The sequence below is a fragment of the Sesamum indicum genome, linkage group LG9 (genome assembly GCF_000512975.1).
Source record: "Sesamum indicum cultivar Zhongzhi No. 13 linkage group LG9, S_indicum_v1.0, whole genome shotgun sequence".
NCBI lineage: Eukaryota > Viridiplantae > Streptophyta > Magnoliopsida > Lamiales > Pedaliaceae > Sesamum > Sesamum indicum.
Genome location: NC_026153.1, coordinates 2,646,081 through 2,666,545, shown reverse-complemented (window position 1 = coordinate 2,666,545; position 20,465 = coordinate 2,646,081). Strand labels below are relative to the sequence as shown.

General features: G+C 34.0%; 3 protein-coding genes across 4 annotated transcripts in view; 1 reads left to right on the top strand and 2 right to left on the bottom strand.

Moving 5' to 3' along the window:
* LOC105170348 (probable trans-2-enoyl-CoA reductase, mitochondrial) overlaps window positions 1–5,564 on the top strand; it is a 6,289-nt gene extending 725 nt beyond the window's left edge. The window contains exons 2-9 of one of the 2 annotated variants that reach the window (XR_002287799.1): window positions 44–175; window positions 1,550–1,693; window positions 1,765–1,867; window positions 2,197–2,296; window positions 2,575–2,651; window positions 2,727–2,805; window positions 3,023–3,170; window positions 3,608–3,726. Coding sequence is in view for 1 of the 2 variants with exons in the window: in XM_011091078.2 (XP_011089380.1) it covers window positions 44–175; window positions 1,550–1,693; window positions 1,765–1,867; window positions 2,197–2,296; window positions 2,575–2,651; window positions 2,727–2,805; window positions 3,608–3,726; window positions 5,297–5,390 (848 nt within the window). In the remaining variant the exon portion in view is untranslated. Of the gene's footprint in view, window positions 1–43; window positions 176–1,549; window positions 1,694–1,764; window positions 1,868–2,196; window positions 2,297–2,574; window positions 2,652–2,726; window positions 2,806–3,022; window positions 3,171–3,607; window positions 3,727–5,296 lie in introns of those variants that run through there. The other variant, XM_011091078.2, reaches the window with a different exon arrangement.
* LOC105170347 (uncharacterized protein YKR070W) lies at window positions 5,704–10,720 on the bottom strand. Its single transcript, XM_011091076.2, has 12 exons — window positions 10,420–10,720; window positions 10,165–10,268; window positions 9,770–9,805; window positions 8,984–9,057; window positions 8,763–8,803; window positions 8,445–8,516; window positions 8,151–8,352; window positions 7,096–7,191; window positions 6,927–6,994; window positions 6,507–6,693; window positions 6,328–6,411; window positions 5,704–6,130 (listed from the first exon to the last, which is right to left on the bottom strand). The coding sequence occupies exons 1-12, from the start codon at window positions 10,539–10,541 to the stop codon at window positions 6,062–6,064; spliced, it is 1,155 nt and encodes a 384-aa protein (XP_011089378.1). The 5' UTR covers window positions 10,542–10,720; the 3' UTR covers window positions 5,704–6,061.
* Window positions 11,675–14,803, bottom strand: LOC105170346 (mitogen-activated protein kinase homolog NTF6). The gene is made up of 6 exons (XM_011091075.2): window positions 14,454–14,803; window positions 14,222–14,351; window positions 13,969–14,106; window positions 12,676–13,008; window positions 12,302–12,485; window positions 11,675–12,217 (listed from the first exon to the last, which is right to left on the bottom strand). The coding sequence occupies exons 1-6, from the start codon at window positions 14,618–14,620 to the stop codon at window positions 12,054–12,056; spliced, it is 1,116 nt and encodes a 371-aa protein (XP_011089377.1). The 5' UTR covers window positions 14,621–14,803; the 3' UTR covers window positions 11,675–12,053.

Below are 20,465 nucleotides of genomic sequence, written 5' to 3'. Positions count from 1 at the left end.
TGATTCTTTATACTGGGAGTTCCTGAAATTTGGTAGAATGTAGGAGTATATCCAGTGAGGCCTCCGGTACCTGCTATTGGTGGCTATGAGGGGGTGGGAGAGGTACATGCTGTAGGCCCTGCGGTTAAGGGGCTTGGTCCGGGCGATTGGGTCATCCCTTCTCCACCTTCTTCAGGTATGTACATATGAATTTCAACAGGAACTAAATTAGTACTCCTTTTACTTGATGTGTTTGGAGATTTTGGATTGGTTTGGTTAGTCTTTTTTTGTTATAGAAAATGGGAGTAGTGTTGTAAAACACTAATTGATCATTGTTGTTGCTTGATGTTTCACTATTCAACTTAGTGGAATCTATATATTATAAAATAGAAATACTGTGTTCATCAAAATAAGCTCATGCATATGCATACTTGAATAGCCCCTCTAATTCACTTTTTAGAATGTAGAAATAAGGTACTCTTTCTTTTTCCCACTTAAATTTGAATAAAATGTATAGTTATTTATATTTATCCAAAAGAATCCAAGATTGTTTAGATAAATTGTTTAATAACTTAATTTAAACTCAAATTCTTTCTGTATCTAATATATCTTGGTGTAATTATGCATACTAATAACCTTAATTTTTAGAAAGTTGGAAATACTTATAAATTATTTACTTTTGTACTTAAATTCAATAGTGTTTCCATCTACCTAAGATGCTTAAAAATACAACAATTAATTTACTTCATTCGAACAAAATCTATATATTATTATTTTTTTGCTTAAAATCACATCAAGCTATCTCATCAAATAAGTTCAAGTTAATAGTATCTCATATTTTGTGAAATAACTCAACAATAGCACTATATTGAAGTATATATCCTATTTGAATTACTTGATATATACTTTGTTTGAAGGAATCTTCTCTCTATGTACTACATACCTATATCACACTACAATAACAGCAAAACCAAAAATCATTGAGTAAAGTACTACTGATTATATGTTTATTGAGTATCAGCCTTATAAGTTGGCCTTTTGGTCATGTAAAGTTAAGAAAAAACTAAAACTCCCAGTTCAATTCTTTAGATTAGTATAACCTGAAAATTAATATATTAAGCTATACTTTAAATCTAACATTTTTAATACTTCATTTATTTTCTTTTATATACAAAGGTATAAGTCTATAGCTAGTTTGGAGTATAGCTGCCAGAAACTTTTTGTGCTTGGATTTAGTTGATGGCCTGAACATATTCAGGAAAAAAAGAACTATTTCTCAGTAAACATGTAAGAAGTAAAACTAGTAAGTGGTAGCACGCTTAAATGCCAATTCAAGAAACTACAACATAGAAACTGCTATTTCCCAGCAGTTACTTTTTCAGTCAGTATGACCAACGGAAAGGTTAAAAAGAAACGCTGATACCCTTTCCTGAATTCGTTGGAGATGTTATTTGGCAGCTATTTTCTACTGCCAAAGATCAGAGAATTTGAGGTTTGGGTCCTCAAGATGTTAGTCTAGCTGCCTTTCAGTTTGTTTATATTCTACATTCTGTGAACTGTTTCTGCTCAGGTACATGGCAGACGTATGTTGTCAAAGAGCAAAGTGTATGGCATAGAATTGATAAGAGCACTCCTATGGAGTATGCTGCCACTATAACTGTAAATCCTTTGACTGCCCTGAGAATGCTTGAGGACTTCGTGGACCTAAAATCAGGTTCCATCCATACCACAAGTGATTTATAGGTGCCTTTTCCTGCTGCTCCCTAATTTAGTGAAGTGAAATAGGAGATGCTGTTGTTCAGAATGGTGCTACAAGCATCGTGGGGCAGTGTATCATTCAGCTTGCACGGGTTCGAGGTATCCACTCTATTAACATTATCAGGGACAGGTGAACTTTCTTTTGCCATGAGACTTGTGAGGACTCATTTACATGTGTCAATGTATGACTATCTCATACTGATATGCTAGAGATTTGGGCTTTCCAGAATTATTTTTCTTGACCTGAATCTTTTTGCTGAAAACCGGGTGTTTTATGGTCCAATGCCAACTATTCCACCCCATAGTTGAAACATTGACATCCAAGGGAACAGGGTGTTAGAAATGCTAATGAGCAGTTTTATCTGATATTACATATCGAATCACCATCCTTCAGCTTGCATCAAGCATAAAACATATCATGCTGGCAGTTGTCTCACATTATAAGATCTAATGTATCAGGGCTGGATCCGATGAAGTAAAACAAAAGCTCAAGGAGCTCGGTGCAGATGAAGTGTTTACTGAGAGCCAGCTGGATGTTAAAAATGTGAAGAGCCTGCTGGTATTATGTGCAAACTATCAATAGTCTCCACATGAATGGAATAACTACTCACTCTCAGATTCAATATTTGTATTGATTCTTTGGATGTTTTATCACTTAATGGTACTTTTGAACTAGCTTTCTCTTTGCATTTGAAGTTGTAATACTGAGTCATCTTCTGACATCAATGATAATTTGCATTTGTCATTCCTCAGTCTCCTTTGACATCATTGGTGATTTGCGTTTAGTCATTCTTCAGTCTTTGTTGAAGTTATTAATCCATGTCTGACCTTTTGCAGGCTGATATACCAGAACCCGCATTAGGATTTAACTGTGTTGGTGGAAATGCCGCTTCGTTGGTTCTTAAATTCCTGAAGTGAGACTTAATATATGCTTCTAGAATATGTTTTTGTTGTGATTTTTCTGAGACCTGTAATATTCTTGTCTCCAGGTATGGTGGAACTATGGTTACATATGGTGGAATGTCGAAGAAACCTATAACTGTCTCCACTTCATCTTTTATATTCAAGGTCCATATTGAAGATTCTCACATGTTTTGTTGCTCCATCCTGTTAACTTTTATTTCAGAGCTGATTTTGCATGATTTTATACAAAAGGAAATGATTTTGGGAAAGACATTTAACACTAATACTGAGGAGCTAATGTGTTTGATATGTTGTGCATATTTAAAGTATCTAAAAGACAAATCCACTGTAGCTAAATAGAATCTGATTTCTTACCTTCCAGTGGCACCATTCAAGAAAACAAAATTGATGCTAGAAAAGCTTTAAGAATTAAGAATACAAGTCTGCAAGAAGGAAAGCTGCTATTTGTCACCCTGAGTACTCTCCCTACTCCCTTGGTGTTGAGATACCACTGTACAATTGATGTCCAGGTGAATATGCAACTCACATTTCTTTATGAAGGCTTGTGGATGTTTATTCTTCTTGGTGGCTTTTGCAAAAGATCTAATAACATCTTTCTTATGTCTATTTCTACTTGGCTCAAATCGAGAAAGGTGTAATCACATCCAATTTAACTGCAAATTAACCAAGCTGTTCTTGGATGGCTTGATGTCTGCTAAATTATTCAGCATACAAAATTGAGAACGGCCTAAGGGAGGCCTTGATAGACTCATGTATGCATATGATTAAAATCCACCAGTATATGAAGTAAATACCTGAATCTGTGTTGGATCGTTAATCAAGCCAAGTACAAGCAGAAGTTGTTAATTTCTATGTATCAAGTTTGAGCTACTTCTAATTGCATCCATATGTTTCCTAGTACATCCCTCTTAACATGTATGATATGACTTTTTCTCTCCGTTTGCAGGACTTATCCTTGAGAGGATTTTGGTTGCAGAAATGGATGAGTTCTGAAAAAGCAAAAGAGTGTAGGGACATGATAGATTACCTTTTGAGTCTGACCCGCTCTGGTGAACTGAAATACGAGTATGATCTCTTTATCTCTGTTTTCCTGTCCCCATTTGTGTCTCGTCTTGAAAAAGCAAAAATGCAAGAATGTTGCTAGCTTGCTGCAGGTTTATGCTTGCCAATAGTTACATTTCCTTAATTATCTTCGCTTGCTTTGGGCAAAATCATCATGTCTAAATAGTTGTCCGTTGTTCCACATTTCTCCGGAATATGCTTGAATTCTCAGCTACTTCGACCAAAGTACATGCTTGAATTACTTAGTGATTGTTTTCAAGGGCCTGTGTTTTTTAAAAAAGTAATTTAATTTTAGATATTCATTGAAGACCAGCTGGTAGTAATAGTTGGAAACATTTGAATTTTGTGAATTAGTAAAAAGTGTTGCAAGAAGTGGGAAGGGAATTTTTGGTAAAAAAAAAAAAAAAAAAAAGTGAGTTATCCTTGGAATAAATTTACGAAAGGTTATAATATCCTTAAATTCAATGTTTTTACCTCTTTCTCTGTTGTCTTTCCATTTATCCATGTCTCCTTTGTAATTAAAAAAGTAATTAACAGGAGTTAGTCAGTATATTATTTTATACTCTATAGTTAGAAATAATGATATTACAGGGTTAATTTAGCTAAATCAAAAAATAAATAAATAAAAACTTTTACGGACATTCATACTTTTATATATAGTATAGATACGGATTTTCTCTTTTTTTTAATTGTCACTTGTATAGTTTCCTTTCTAAATTGTCAGCGTGCATTTTCCATATATAATGCCTTATCGTTATTGCATGCCTCCCAATATGTTGACTTGCCTAAGTTGAAAATATCATTATATGCAGTTAGTTGAAAATCTTACCTTAAATGTATTATATTATATAGCCTCTATTGAATTAAAAATTCTTAATATGTTTAAATCTTCTAGCAAAAATTTAAGTAGTCTAGATGATTTAGTCTAAGTACGTTTTCAACAAAGTTAAACGGTTGCCTTCTGTGAACAACTTTGGAAGAGACAACTTTCTTCTTCCATACCTATACCTTATTTGTTATTAAACGATATTAGTTAGTTAAAACCACATATTTTTCTTTCGCAGTTGAGGAAATACTAGTGAGATATACAGTTTTATATGATACGTATACAATAAGTACATATGTATGTATGTGTACATATAAAATATATATAGATTTTAGGGGATATAGACTATTGTTTATGTGTATTTTTATGTTTATATATACAGATAGGTGTATATATGCTGCTGCATATTATAGATTTATAGTGACGGAGGTGAGGAGGGAGAAAACAAGAAGCAAAATGTTCCATCTTTTTTCATTAATAACTAAAGTTCAAATCAACCATGAATACCATAAACATATAAAAGTACTCCCTTCGATACTTCTGGAAAGTGAGTGGTTGTAGCTCTTTGGTGCAGAAGTTCAGAAGCAAAAACAGTCACAAAATGCTCCAATAAAACAAAAAGTAGAAAATCAAACTTTATTAAGCTGTTGCAAGGAGGCCTTTATTTCTTTGAAATCAACTTTTGTGCTCCTGCTAGTTAACATGTCGAAATCACTCACCAATGCATGACCTGTTTGGCAATTGCAGGATGGAGCTGTGTCCTTTTGATCAGTTTCCCACAGCATTGGATAAGGCCCTTGGAAAGCTAGGAAGTCAACCCAAGCAAGTGATCAAATTCTAACTTCGATAAATTATAAAGCAAAAAGGGATTCCAGATGACAATTTGTATATTGTAGTCAGGACGAAGGTTTTCTTTGTTCAAGTCAAAGAGGGCACAGAAGAGCTGTAACCCAACAAGCATTTCATCAGAATAGATTTCCCTTTGAATTGAACTCCCATTTCCGCGTCTTGATCTTTTTCTGGCTTAAAGGAATTATTTTGTCACTACTGACTTAATAAGCTATATTTGCATCCTCAGACAGAATTCCTAAAAGGAAAGCAAAAGTTCTGCCCTTCTGGCAGCCATGCCTCAGACAAATCTATACTCCTTTCAATAGAAGTCATGCAACAAATAATTGTTTCATCGTCTAAATCATCATGAGGCTTCCCATGAAAAGAGGCGAATTTGGTTATTTGTGTTCGTCACTGTTTCACGTGTTTTAGAAACAAGAAGTAAAGCTCAAACAGTTTTGCAGTTTGGGGTTAAACAACAACAGATAAAAGTTACATCTCGATGAAAAATTTTGATGTTCAGTGCTCCGTGCTTAACAATACATATGAAGGTCATATTTCGAATCCTCAAATGGAAAAACGAAGATTGGTATGCCAATGAAGGATCCATGAGATGTTCACTTGAATCCAATGAGGTTTAACTCCACAATAAGAGACCGATAACTTTTCTATCTTCAGAGGTCAATAATGAGGTTGAAATGTCTCCCTGCTCAAAATGTAATCCACTGCCTCTTCGACAGTATCAACAACCTGCAGGTAACAAAGTAACCTTTATTTAATAGATCAACTTATGTTTAACTTTTGGGTGAGAACCTAGATACCATAGACCGTAGCCATTTCGTAACAGAAAAGCTTTTCAGTTTTTATCAAGACATTTTGTCTAAGCTACTTAAAAAGAAGCTGTCTATCGCAACTGGGCAAAAATGCCGTCATAAGAAGTCTATTACCATATCTGCTGGATATATTGGGTGATTGTCCTTTCCTTTGAAAACCCCCGACCTTGTCAAGATCGAAAACCAAGGTTGTCCTGCCTGGATAATAATCCAATAGCTTATATGTTAGTAATAATAGCATACAAAATTAGGAAAACAGAAAAGAGAAACACAATTGTTAGCTAAGAACAAACCTTCCAAGCCCCATTAATGTCGACGGAGGGATTGTCTCCAATCATATATAGGGTTTTGAAAGGATATTGTTCATTAACACGATGGTTTATGGTAGAAGGTAGTTGCATCAGTACATTTTCAGCATTCTTGAATACAGATGGATTTGGTTTTCCATAAGATGTGTACTCCAGAGAATTGGGGTAAACTCTGTGCATACAAGTATATCTGTTAGGGTGGAACAGATTCATATACAATACAATTCAGAAGTAGGATCACACCATTTCTTTCCAAACAAAATCAATTGAACTATATCAAGTAATATGTTTCCTTCTTCTGAATGGTGTCATATTAGCTTTCATATTACTTCAAAGATGCCACCATTTTTTTCCTTCTTTTTCCTACTTGGACTATATCAATTGACAGTACCTGAAAAACATTACCTGTTGTAGATGGATTCTAATGCAATTCTGAAAGCACCCATGCCAAGACGTTCAGTTGGAAATAGACCCTACCTTTGATGGCACTTCATTAGTAATGGTTTAGAAATAGATATAACAAACTAATATAGGCCATCCAAATATGGGTTCCATAACTAAAAGGCAAACTAACCTGATAGGAAAGGTCATCATTTGCAAAATATAGAGGTGGTTGGCTAGAAATCTCTCTTCCCGGAAGACCTCCAGTGCTCAAAATGTCGCACAAAACCTGCAATTTCCTTCTATCTGCTCAGTTTGGAGTTTTGATGGCCATGTAATGAAGTGCCAAAGCAATTTAGAAGGAACTCATCCAGTTGTGTTCGACAGCTTAATACGCACATTGATCACAACAGAAAGGGAGGTAACGGAGATGCCAATATTCGTCAGAAAAGATCAGGGAGCTCATAGCTCACCAAACATTGGCTTAGAACCAAATATATACTTGTACTATGTAATTGTCGAGAGAAAATAACAATTCCAGAAACTCTCTGACTTGTGCCTAGGATATCATAAAAGAACCTCTATATATGAAAACAAAATAGATCAACATATGCATAAATACTGTGGTTTAGGTTAAAAATCGAAACAAGTCCAAGTTGCCTCAAAGTTCATAACCTCGAATTGATAATTTCCAATCATATTAAGTAAGATTAAATGAAAGGTTACTTGAATTTGAATCAGCTGAGCTATGAGCCAGGTAGGCTCCGTATGGTTTCAGTTCATATTAAGTAAAATAAGTATATAATAACACATACAAAATTATAGATGTCAAAAACCAAGCTTATTGGGCCTCACACTCGGGTTGAACTTATTTGAGCTTTTCCCAGCATCAAGTTTGTTGATCCATCCTTTTAACTTTAACTGAAGTACAGGCTTCTTGAAACTAATAGGAGCCCAAGTAGGTCAAAATTCCATTTGTTCTTGATTAGCTTATGTGATGAGAATAAAATAATTAGTACAATAAAAACAAACAATAGGAACAAATGATTTTTTATGCAGTGAATTTTGCATATTGTGAACACCTTCAGCTAGAGAATAAAGTTCTTTAACTACATAACATCAAGTAGAGCTCTAAACAAAAGTTATTTTACATACAAACAAACAAAGATTAAACTATATTAATATGCTATGGATGATGCTATCCACAATTTTAAATTGAAAATAGACAATACTAAGATAGAAACACACCTGGATATCCCTGCTCCAATCAACAGAATCACTAACAACGAATACAGCTTCTACTCTCTGTGAACAAGGATCATTTTTCCTCTCCACTTCTCTGGAAGAGCTTCTCTGATAACCAGCCTGTTCGTTAGTCCAATTCTTATATTGCTCCAGTGGATCAATATGTTTGAAATAAGAAGCATATTCATCAATGGAAAGAACATTTCTGAAAAGTTATGGGCAAAAGCAAATTAGAACAAGATTGGGCCATGTTGAAGAAGTATACATGAGTACATAAAAAGGAAAAGGATAGCATACTTAAAACCATATTCAGACATAACTCTCGCAGGTTCTCCTTTTCCAACAGCAATAATAAGTTCATTCTCAAATCTGCAAAAAGAAGACAAGGTAAGAAAGATCTTTCACATTTTCCAGAAGCAATGTTACTTCGCCAATGCAACTTTCAAGGGAGACGCGGTAGTTTCTATTTTCTAATGTTCAATGAAAATTTTATAAAAAGCTAATCCATATAACTCAAAGGAGCCGAGAGATACTTATTCTCTTGTCAAATCATCCTTCCAGACATCTGATATATTTATATCCAGCAATAACCCTTACTGGAATGAGATAGGCTACCTATTCATTAGCTGCCTGAAAGGTGAATGCCCCTGTATAACCTGCAACCATAGTGCGCCACGAATTGGTTAATACCAAAGGGCCATACGCTTCAAAAATTAGAGGACTTACAAATACAAAATACCTTCACATATTTAAGCAAAGTTTCTAGACAAAAACAAACGTAGAGAAAAAATAGATGAATGAAATTTATGAGCATGAAAACAGTTGCATTGTAAAACCTGGGAAGCTAAAATAGGGACGCCCAGTAACTTGCTCAACTCTGTTGCTCTTTTAGATTCAGGAACACCACCACCTATTAGTACACTAAAAGAAGAGTCAATATAGCACATAAGTTACAATGTCAAAATCATGTAATCTTGTGGCATCTAAAGTCATGCAACACAAAATGACTTTCTCATTCACTAATGATGGTCTTTTGAGGGGATACATCATCAGATAACTGCATGAAGATAAACAGAAAGTACAAAAACTTTTCTATTTGTGTCTCCATATTTTTGAGCCACTGAATTGCTGCTGAAAACTATACAAACTGGTGACGGAAAAGAGAAGTATACATAAAATAAACCAAAGCACTTCTATATTATAATAATCCAGGTACAATAGAGAATAGTAACTATTGAAAGATCAAATTCCAATTAGGACATCATCCTTCTATTAGTGATGTCAATTTGATTTTTAACAATATATTCAAAATTGAAACCTTAGTTACCAATGCAGCACCTCGTTGAAATAAAGAAAACTGAATGCTGTGCTGCTCCACTTGACAAGTACTGGTATCCCAGCAGAAGCTTCATTATAGTTATCTATTACAAGTCTAATTTTGTACATCCATTAACGCACACACCCAAAAAAAAAAAAGAAAAAATCTATGCATCACAGAATGATTAACAAATCAAGGTATAAAAGTACAAATAACACCTTCCAGGGGAAAAAAAACAAAAAAAGATGAGCCACAGAAACCCAATATATTAAACACTGAAAAGGGGAATGTGTGAGCCACTTACCATTCGTCAGGAAAACATAGGGAAATCTCAAGGCACCTGCCATCAGAACAGGAACAACTTTGGAGTTACAAACATTTACACTATCAAAATACTATTACTATTCCTAAGCACATGTAAGTACAACAAATGATGCACTTAGAAGTCAATGAGTAGCCTCTCAAAGCTTCATATCTCAAACAAAATCTTATCCTGCACTTCCATGCTGTCCTTCAAGAGCAAAATACTAGATTGAGCAACTAAGTTTAACACGTAATTACGTACAAATGACAACCACAATACATTATCGGCAGGTAAAGTACCAAAACATTACGCAAGGCAGTACAATAAACTTTTTTCCGGTCAAGTTCCAAATTGAAAATCAGAATAAAAAAAAGAGTAGACGAGTCTTCAATTACCGGAATCATCATATAATCTCTTCAAAGCCTGTGGAGAACCGCCGATGGGAGTGTCGCCTCGCAGAATCACGCCATCAATGTCGAACGCAATGCCGAATGATGCACTGCTAGAAATAAAAAAATTAAGACTTGATATTAAATCTAATTTGCGGCACAGTAATTCTCACACACGCAGATAATTATATAAAAATCAGAACATATCACACATAAATGCGTTTTTGTGAGTGAAAGAACGGAGAGAAAGTAAGTGAGTACGAGTGAAGAGACTGCGAGTGAATTTGATGCGAGAAAAAGCTGCGATTGCCGGAAATCGGAGAAACTCTGAGCCGATTTTGTGTAGAAGCTGCGGCTTTTCTCAAAATTTGAAGAAACCTCATTTTTACAACAGTAATTTGCGGATTTATTATCGAAGGTGTGTAGTGGAGGAGATCTTTGAATTGATGCACTGCACTGTATGTAAAGCTGTTCTTTCAATTTTTTTAAGAAATTAAACTGATAAGTTTTGGCGAGAAAGTAAGAAATTTATAGTTCGTTTCTTTCTCGCATTTTAGTTGGGGATCTAGGGTGTGCATTCTACATGAATATGAAGAAAAAAAATTGAACGAAGGATGGAATTTTTAAATAATATTAAGGTTAAATTTGAACATGTCTTGAAGTATAGCATAATTATGAATACCTTTCGTTATTTGAAAATTACAAATACCCTCATGATATTGATAAAACTATATAATCCTTGAATGGAGTTATGAAATTATCAACTTTGCCCTTACCGTATTTTTTTTATTTTTTTTAAAAATAAAAATTTATAAAAAAAATTGAACGGGATAGATTGAAAATTTTGAAAATTATCCACTTAATCCATATAAAATAATTTTTTTTAAAATCAATAAAATTTTAATTTTTAATTCAAAAATACATTTTAATCAATTCACCATAAAAATTAAAAAGGTATTGGTAATTTTTTAAAAAACGAGAGAGTAATCCTAATTATATCAAATCTCAGAAGATGACGTTGTAATTTATGTTAATAAGAGCTCAAAATGTTATAAAGTAAAGATGTTCCCTTATGTTCTTCTACTTATTGCTTTAGCTTTTTATGAAAACAAATCTATAAAATAAAAGCTTGAAATCAAAAGATTATGATACCAAAATCTAAAACCTTTTCCAGAAATTGGATAGTGATTCACCATTTCACGGTATCAAATTGGAAGATGGGTAAAAATCCCAAAAGCAAAATGATAATACCTACAGATGTAATTGATGGTCATTGTACAATCATGCTTTCAGGTGATAGAAACTTTGGGAAGAGATAAACTTCCAGTCTTCCACACAGATAAATTCAGGAGAGGGCCTGGTAAACTGCAATGGTTGTGAACTATAAACCCAATTCTCCATCCAGCTCAATGCTGGAAAAGGAAAACTCTGCTCCAACTATGAACCAGACTCCACCATGGTGGTCTGTGAAAAATCAATAGATAATGAAACGAAGCATGATAAATCAACAGCCACAAGACAGAAAATAACAGACATGGGATATCTCAGGGAACAAGTTTCAGACATCGTCGGGACTTTTTGATCTTGCACCCGTTATACTTCTTAGGAAACACAAAATTGCAGAATCTATTACAACATTATGGCTGAATGGATATACTCCATCATTGGATCGACTTTGCTGGGGAATGGATTCTTGGAGATAAAGTTGAATCCGATGCTTACATAGCTATTTCTTTGTCTTGCATGAGCCACCATATCTCCTCATGGTCCAGATTATATAGGAATGTTTACCTTATACAACACATTAACACACATGACAAACGAAAAATCATGTATTTACACTCGACCAAAACAAACATGAAGCCTCGAGCACCACAAGACAGAGATGGCCACATCTATTCCGGGTTGAAGGTGAGAGACTCCCTCCATATTAGCTCCTTTATGTCCTCTTCGCTTAAAGATGATTGTTCAAAATCAAACACAAAAGGAGATGGACAAGTAGGTTCCTCATTGATCTCATGGAGACTTGATAAAAATGGATGATTTAGTGCTTCCTCAACTTTAAACATTGAAAGTAAATGACTCAGTAATGGTATATAAATGTTAAAATGATCCAAGCATAAAATAACACCGGGATGCATACCAGAAATACGTTTAGCAGGATCAAAGACGAGCATTTTCTCTGCAAGATCTATTGCAACAGGGGATACATCTGGGAACTTCTGAGAAAGAGGTTGCTTAGGCACATGGGGGAGCTGCTTGACATATCTCCGAGCATTTTCACTCCTTAAAAATCCAAGATCGGAATCTTCAGGGGATCCCAGCAGCTGTTCCGTAATTTTTAACAAAAGGTTCAGTCATTATCAATCACCACGCTACATCTTTCTACAAGAAAAACTAAAGTAATCTACGCCCTAATGAAAAACTATAATCCTTAAGGACAACAATATTTTAAATGTTCTCCAAAACTCTAAGGAACATGTATGTGTCAGGTTAGCAAGGGAAGGAGAATAATACCTCATTTATCAGCCCCAGCTGCTGAACATAGTCTTTACCTGGAAAAAGAGGCTCTCTTTTGATAATCTCCATCAATATACAACCAACTGACCACATATCAATTGCTGCAGTATACTCAGAACAGTTGAGCAATAATTCAGGAGCTCGATACCATCTGGTTACAACATATTCAGTCATAAAATCTGTCTCCGACGTGGTTCTTGCAAGTCCAAAGTCACAAATCTTCAGGTCACAATTGGCATTCAGAAGCAAATTGCTGGGTTTCAAATCACGGTGCAGAACATCGGCAGAATGTATGTATTTAAGTCCTCGCAATAGCTGGTAAAGGAAATACTGCCAAAGAAAGAGACGGGCAACGAATAAACAATTTAAATTCTGCAAATAATAACATATATATGAAACACCACTCTGAGGTCAGCAAACAAAAGAACCATGAGGCATTTGGCAAAATATTGTCTTTACAGGACTTATTCCTGAGGTTAGAATATCCAAGTTCAAAAGACTAAGCTATTAAATTATATTAGACTTCAGGATCACATTTGGAATGTAAAATATGTAATACTCGTTATGACAAGTTGTATTATCAGTCATATTGTCTATGTAAGACAAATACCAAGACATGCCAAAATTAGATTTTTAAAAATCCAATTTGAGAACAAACCATTGTCGCACGGAGTATAATATAGTGAAACCTTTTCATCCATATGAAAGATAATATTTCTCAGGGATATGGCAAAATAGCAAAACCACAGTCCATATTACTAATTATGTTCATCTTATTCTCTGAGACTCGATTACTTCGTGCATTTTCGAGTCCCATGGATGGAAAAACATGCATGAGCCAATAAATTTGATCAAATTATGCATCAATGAGGGAACACTAATAAAGTTGCAAAAGAGAAGATTATCAAATTGAAAAATAGGAGTATACAGGCAGGTAGACAAATCATAGTTGATAGTCAAGGTATCAGCAATTATATTGAATCATGAAGCAACTGCATTATAAAATTCTCAATCAAAACATTTCAAATCAAATATTATTAACAAACCTAAATTGGACTACAGAGCATTTTTGTTTTCTAGTATAGCCAGAGCATAAAAACCTAGAATCATACATTACGTCAGATGAAGTAGCTTATCCAAGACAATTGGACAAATGAAACCAGCTAACAATCATAAACCTCAGTTAGAAAGTAGAAAAAGCTAATAATAGTAACGACAAACAAATGAACACGAGAAACAATGGATTGATAACAATAAAAAAACTATCGCTAACTGTCATCACAAACTTACTTGACAGTGGTCCTCAGTAAGTTCCTGTGACGAGCATATTATCTGGTGCAGATCAGTATCCATCAGTTCGTACGCAATGTATACATCATTGAAATCCTCTTTATCAGGAGGCCGTATAATATCCTTAATTTTAATAACCTGAACACCCAAAACTAACACGTAATTCAATTAAATCCCTACAATTAAAATGTAAACAAGCACACAAACAACCTAAACCAAAGAAAAACTAAAACGCATCAAAAGCTTCTCCCACATTTTCGTGATCCATGTGCGTCAGAAGCTTGATTTCGCGCAAAGTCCTCTTCGCATCAATCCTGTTATCAAAAGCATTCGCAATTCTCTTAATCGCCACCTCTTCCTTCGTCTCGGCGTTCGTAGCAGAGCTGGCGTAATAAATCACACCAAATCAACAAAAATCAGATACGCGCCACACACACACGACTGCACCTAGAGACTACGACAACCTCAAAAGTAAAGGAAATTACCACACGAGACCGTAAGCGCCGCGGCCAACGGGAGCAATTGGAGGTATGTACTTGGAGGGAACCTCAAAGAGGTTGCCGAGGACGTTGTACTGAACGAATCTTCCACCATGGATGGGGACTCCCTTTACTTGAACAGCAGAACCATTGGAGTCGTTTTCCTTTTCCATTTCCTTTTCCTTGAGGGAAACTTGTTCAATTTTTGCAGCACTTTCGCCTCAGCTTTTATGAAATTCAAGAGGAAAAGTGAAAGGAGGGAACGTGGGGGAAGGGTTTTGGGGGTGGTATCGAGTGCGGAAGCGCCTTTGGTGGGGCTCTCTGGGAGGTTTTCGCGTTTCAAATTTTGAAAGCTTTGATCCCTAACTAGATTTGAAATATTAGAGGGGCACTGTCGCACACTATTATGCTTTCTTTTTGCGATTTGTATAATTGTCGTGTCGGTATTATATTATCTTTTCCCTTTTAAAGGTTGAAATTATAATTAATTTGTAATTCTGATAATTGACATTTGGTAGCTTTTAAGATTATTTTTTTCCATATTTGATTTTTTTTAATACCTTTACCTTTACAATAAATTAAAATTACAACTAAAAAATGTAATAATCTCTATAGCAAATAATAAGGTATACTTACACAAACACTCTATATTCTTAATAAACTTTCAGGTACGATTCTGCGACGGTACTAATTAATTTACCCTTTTCCTTTTTAAAATTATTAATAGGATGGATGTTGGGTCAAATAATTTGGGTTCAGTTAGTTGAGGTCAGGTATTCGAACTTTCAAGTAGCTATTTTAGCTGTTCGGTCCTAAATCAAAATTTGTCAGGCAATCGACTTTCGAGTATTCACATTTTTTTTTAATTAAAAAATAAAAATTCGAGCCTTTGAATGAACGATTCAGAGGCAAAATTTTGGCTTTGAAAGAGGCTCAATCAATTTCAAATTTCATTTTTGCAGCTAATAAAATTAATAAAAGTAATAACATTCATCTTAATAAGTTTACAATCAATTAAATCCACATGTCATAATAAAAATAAAACAATAGTACAATTTTTTACAATGAATAAATGATAATCAACACATCATTCAGATTTTCATTAAAATTAAGTGTTCTTGGGTTTACAATAAATAATAGAAATTTGAATATACTATTATCTAAACAACAAAAGAAAAGGAAAATAATACTAAAATTTGGATTTTGTAGTCTTATCAACCATCTCTTGTGACTTTTAGAAATTCAGGAATTTGAGAGAAGAAGAGGAATTTTTGTTGGATTTCGAACTTAATAGTTGGGAGGGAAGAAAAATATTAAAGAGCAAATGATAGAACTTACACCGCTAACTTGTAATCCTAAACCCAAATATGATTTTACACGTAATCTTTACTCCAAAAAAAAAAAATGGGTTATCCGATTGGGTAGTTCGAGTAGGAGAATCCTACCCAAACCCCGATCTAACTTTTTAATTTCAAGTATTCAGTAATTTAATACCCAATATAAAAAAAAATCGAAAAAACTACCCGAACCCAATCAAGTTGGGTCGGGATCCAAACTATCCAGCTCAAGTGCCCACCGCTAATTATTAGTACTCCTTTAGTTAATGTAGCGCATTTGGTGTTTGTATAAAATTCTTTAAACAAACATGAGGTGTTTACAAATTCTTTAAAATTCAGTGTTTCGTCACTGAATAGAGAGTACTTATAATTTTACAAATTACATTAGCTATTTTTGTGATTAAATTTAACTTCAGAGGCTTCGGCATAATTTATCCAAAAAGGAAAAAAAATGGCAACACATTTCTTTAAATTTTTAAAAAGAGAAGTTCACTAACTTCAGCATTACTACAATTCACAATGAATCATGTGTTTCGCTCCACAATTGAGTAAATAATTTATTTAAGAGATGATATATTTAATATAATTTGTTATAAAGTGCTCATAAGAAAGGTAGAATATTTAGGAAAAAAGTAAATCCCAACAAGAAATTTATTCCAAGTGGATAGTTATAATGTTGTGATTTATTCGAAAAAATCTGTTCAAAAGTGACAATCAAACGAATATCGCTTTTATAATTTTCATATGTAGAAATTTGGTTGAGATGATTCCCGACCCTTGTGCTTTTGTGGAATAAAACGTGATTTTTCATCAGAAATAAATGGCTATATTTTGACGATTTCTCTGTTTGAGAATATGATGTGTTTGGTTTTAATTAGTTTGTGTGACAATTAAATGATGATGTAGACCAATCAAACCACTACGGTCTGTTTATATGGGTTAAAAGATGATGATGTAAATTATTTAAAAAGTATATAAATAAATATATTTTATTTTTATCATGATTTTGAAAATCGACATTAGTAATAGAAATGAACTATAAAATGCTTAAATAGTTTTCTTTTTCTTTTTTCTTTTTTTGTTTGATAGAAAAATGATGACAGTGTTAAAATGATATAAATTCAAAAAGGTGACAATGCAATTAGGACCAACTCAAGTGACTTTAATGGGATCAAGCAGCACTAGTCCGTTATCCTTCTCTTGAAGAGTGAAAAGTAATCGTTGATATGAACTAACATGATGTAATGCCGTTTACTTTAAGGTCACCTTTCTATCAACTACTCAAAATTGAAATAGAGTTGCAAAAACAATGCATACAACATATTTAACTAAAAAATCCCAAGGAAATGAACTTAAATTAGGAAATTTCTAATCTATCAATGGAATATGGTCTATTTACGGTGATTAAAAGATGACGCATACCATTTGAAATATATATAAATCAACATGCTTTTATTTTTATGACGATTTCAAAATTTATAATAGAAATGAATCAAAAACAATGTTTAAATATTCATTACTTGTAACGAAAATGCTTAAATTTCTGAAATATTTTTAATAACATATGTTATAAAGAAAAAAGTGCATGAAGGTGACTGTTCAATTAGGATCAACCTAATTGACTTGAAACGGGTAGGGCTAGATTAAAGCTACTTGAATCCAGCCAGTCAAATAGTCCTAATGTCCAAACATCTTGGTGCCCTTACTAGAGTTACAAGCCCACGCTGCTGAGTCAATAAGCAATCTAAGCAGGCCATAATATAATAAGCAAGTGTTAGAAAGTTATTATTTACCATTACTTTACTCAAAATTAAAATGAAATTAAAGAAACAATACATACAACATATTCAACTAAAAAAACTCGAAGGAGATGAACTTAAACTTGGAAATCTATGATCAACAAAAAACAAGAGAAACACACATTACTATTACAATCTCAACACAAAAGTTATAATACATCCATCTCAGGGCTTCACAGACTCTAAGCAGATTGGACGGAGAAAGAACACACACAAAAAAAAACAAGAAAAAAAAAGGTGTTGCGCAAAATTGACCTACAAGATCAAGACAACAATAGAACTTTTTAGAGCCTTTTGGTTCCCCAAATTAGTTCACTGTACAGACTACATCTCAGGCTACAATCATTCATAACAACCATCATCATCATCATCATCCCCTGAGTTGCAGCCACTGGGAGTTTCTTGTGGGGTTGTGGAGTTGGAGCTGAGGGCCTTTTCTTTCCGTCTCTTCGACTCGTCGGCCGCCGACAACAATTCGACAGCCGATTTCACCAGGGACTTGAGTATCTTGGCCTTGATTTGGCCTCTCTTAGGTGGAACCCTGTTATGCTTTTCCTTTGAAGTTGGTTTTTGAGTGATGGATTCCATCAGAGGAAGGTGTGTGTGTGTATTCTTGGAAAACAGAGGAAACAGGGGATGTTTGTCTTGGACAACAGAAGAAATGAGATTATGGGCAAGGAAATGAGTGAATGGTGATTGGAAACTGAGACTACTGACGAGGTTTGAGGATAGTCCAGAGGTTGGGGGGATTTATGAATGTGGAGCTGCGGACTGGTCAGCAAATTCAAGATACTTGCACTACAAGACTGGCTGCACTGTGGAGTGGGCCATGTAAGAACGAAGTCAATAAATAGTTTTCACACTAGTCAATCTATATTTAGAAGAGTGTTTGAAATAATTTTTATTTTTATGATGATAATTGTAAATTTTGTGTATGTAAATTAATAAGGTAAAAAAATGTTATAACAGACCCAAATTGAATTTTTAATAATATTTTTGTGAATACGAAATCTATCATTAAAATTTCTGATTCTTTCACTTTGAAAATACGAATCTTCACTTGGTTTGGAAAAATCATATTGGCTTTTAGTATTATTTTGGCACATGGCTTAAAAAAAGTATGAAAAGTAGATAAATAATTTATTCAATATCGTTTTTTGAAAAAATAAAAATTATTGTAAATTTTAAATCACACATGCATAATAGTTAAAATATTGTGAAAATAAGTAAATATATGATTGGCATTTTTTGTCGGATGTGATAAAACCCAATGTAGAGTTTATATTCTAATAAAATATAAAAATATTTTATAAGATATAAAAACATATGATATAAATTTAGGCAAATATCTTGTAAAGTACTGAGTTGACAGCACTTGCAGGTGAAAAACAGGGGAGGATTGCTTTTATGTTAAGAACAGAGCAAAGCAAGTGGCAAACAGAGAATTTGTTCAAATTTGGTAAAGAAGATTTGATTGGATGATGAGACCACTCTGTAGCATTGGCGCTGGAGAAACAAATTTGTTGTCTATGTATTGAAGTTTTTTTTCACTATAAAAAATTAAGAACAATGTATATATAAAATTACAATGATAGTAAATACACTTTGAATGGAACCAAGTAATGGATCAATACTCAGCATTGCAACTAAAACGTTCAAATTTTTCTAGTAATCGAATTGCTTTAATTCAACAAGAACAAGCAAAAATATGTTACTATTAAAATCTCAACACAAAAATTATAATACATCCATCTGAGGGCCTCACGGGCTTTCAGCGATTAGATGGAGAAAGAAGAAACAAAAGTGTCTCGAAAATTGACGTACAAGATCAAGACAAGGGTAAAACTTCCGGACCCTTTTGGTTCCCCTGATTAGTTTACTGTACAGAGACTACATCACAGGCTCCAATCGTTGATAACAATCATCATCATCCCCTGAGTTGTAGCCACTGAGAGTTTCTTGTGGGGTTGTGGAGTTGGAGCTGAGAGCCTTCTCTTTCCTTCTCTTCGAACAATTCCAGGGCCGACTTCACCAAGGACTTGAGTATCTTGGCCTTGATTTGGCCTCTCTTGGGTGGAACCATGTTGTAATTTTCCTTGAAGGTTGTTTTTTCAGTGATGGATTCCATCAGAGCAAAGTGTGTGTGTGTGTCTTTGGAAAACAGAGGAAAACAGAGAAAAGTGTGTATGGGTTGAGGAAATGAGTGAGTGGTGATTGGATATTTGGGTCCAAAGAGTGAGGAGGATTTTATACAGGTGGAGGTGGGGACTAGGAGTGGTCAGCAAATTCAAGATACTTGGCCTCCAAGATTGGCTGCAGACTGCAGTGTAGGTGGTGGGGCATGCATGAAGTCAGCGCAAGAAATTGTTCCACACCACTCAATCTAGACTTAGCAGCTTGAAATCCCATTTTTACTATGTTTTAGGCCTTTTTTTTTTTTTTTCCTTTGTTTCAAATGGTACTGGATTTTAGTTGTTTTTGATTGATTTTTTGGATGGTTTGTCTACATGAACTTAAGTTTGACTTTGAAGGGTTTCAAGTAGGGATGACAAATGGGCCAGTAGCGTCGAATCTCATTCTGAAACTGTTTTATTTTATTGTAATTTATCAAGTTTAAATCTAAATATAAGCTTTAACTTTACAGACTTCGTAGAGTTCAGAAGGATTTTAATTTTTGAGTCTTGTCTAAAACTTGCTTCGAACGCATCTCAAATAATATTAGCAAATGTATTTAATATTTTTTCTTTTTGTTTCATATATATTTGAAAATAATGTATTTTTAACATTATAATATCTTATTGGTTATTTATAAATAATAAAATTATTGCTTCAAAGTATATACTAATTAATTGAAGGAAAAAAGTTCCTGAATTTTCAAGTTA

Excerpts from the sequence above, each read along its gene's own strand:
- LOC105170347 (XM_011091076.2), bottom strand. The coding sequence starts at position 10,541 with ATGAGGTTTCTTCAAATTTTGAGAAAAGCCGCAGCTTCTACACAAAAT. Across the intron at positions 9,806-10,164 it reads GAGATTATATGATGATTCCG|GTGCCTTGAGATTTCCCTAT; the intron begins GTAATTGAAGAC and ends TTCTGATGGCAG. Across the intron at positions 6,131-6,327 it reads CAATATATCCAGCAGATATG|GTTGTTGATACTGTCGAAGA; the intron begins GTAATAGACTTC and ends TGTTACCTGCAG.
- LOC105170346 (XM_011091075.2), bottom strand. The coding sequence starts at position 14,620 with ATGGAAAAGGAAAACGACTCCAATGGTTCTGCTGTTCAAGTAAAGGGA. Across the intron at positions 12,486-12,675 it reads AGCTGGGGCTGATAAATGAG|CTGCTGGGATCCCCTGAAGA; the intron begins GTATTATTCTCC and ends ATTACGGAACAG. Across the intron at positions 12,218-12,301 it reads TCCTGCTAAACGTATTTCTG|TTGAGGAAGCACTAAATCAT; the intron begins GTATGCATCCCG and ends CAATGTTTAAAG.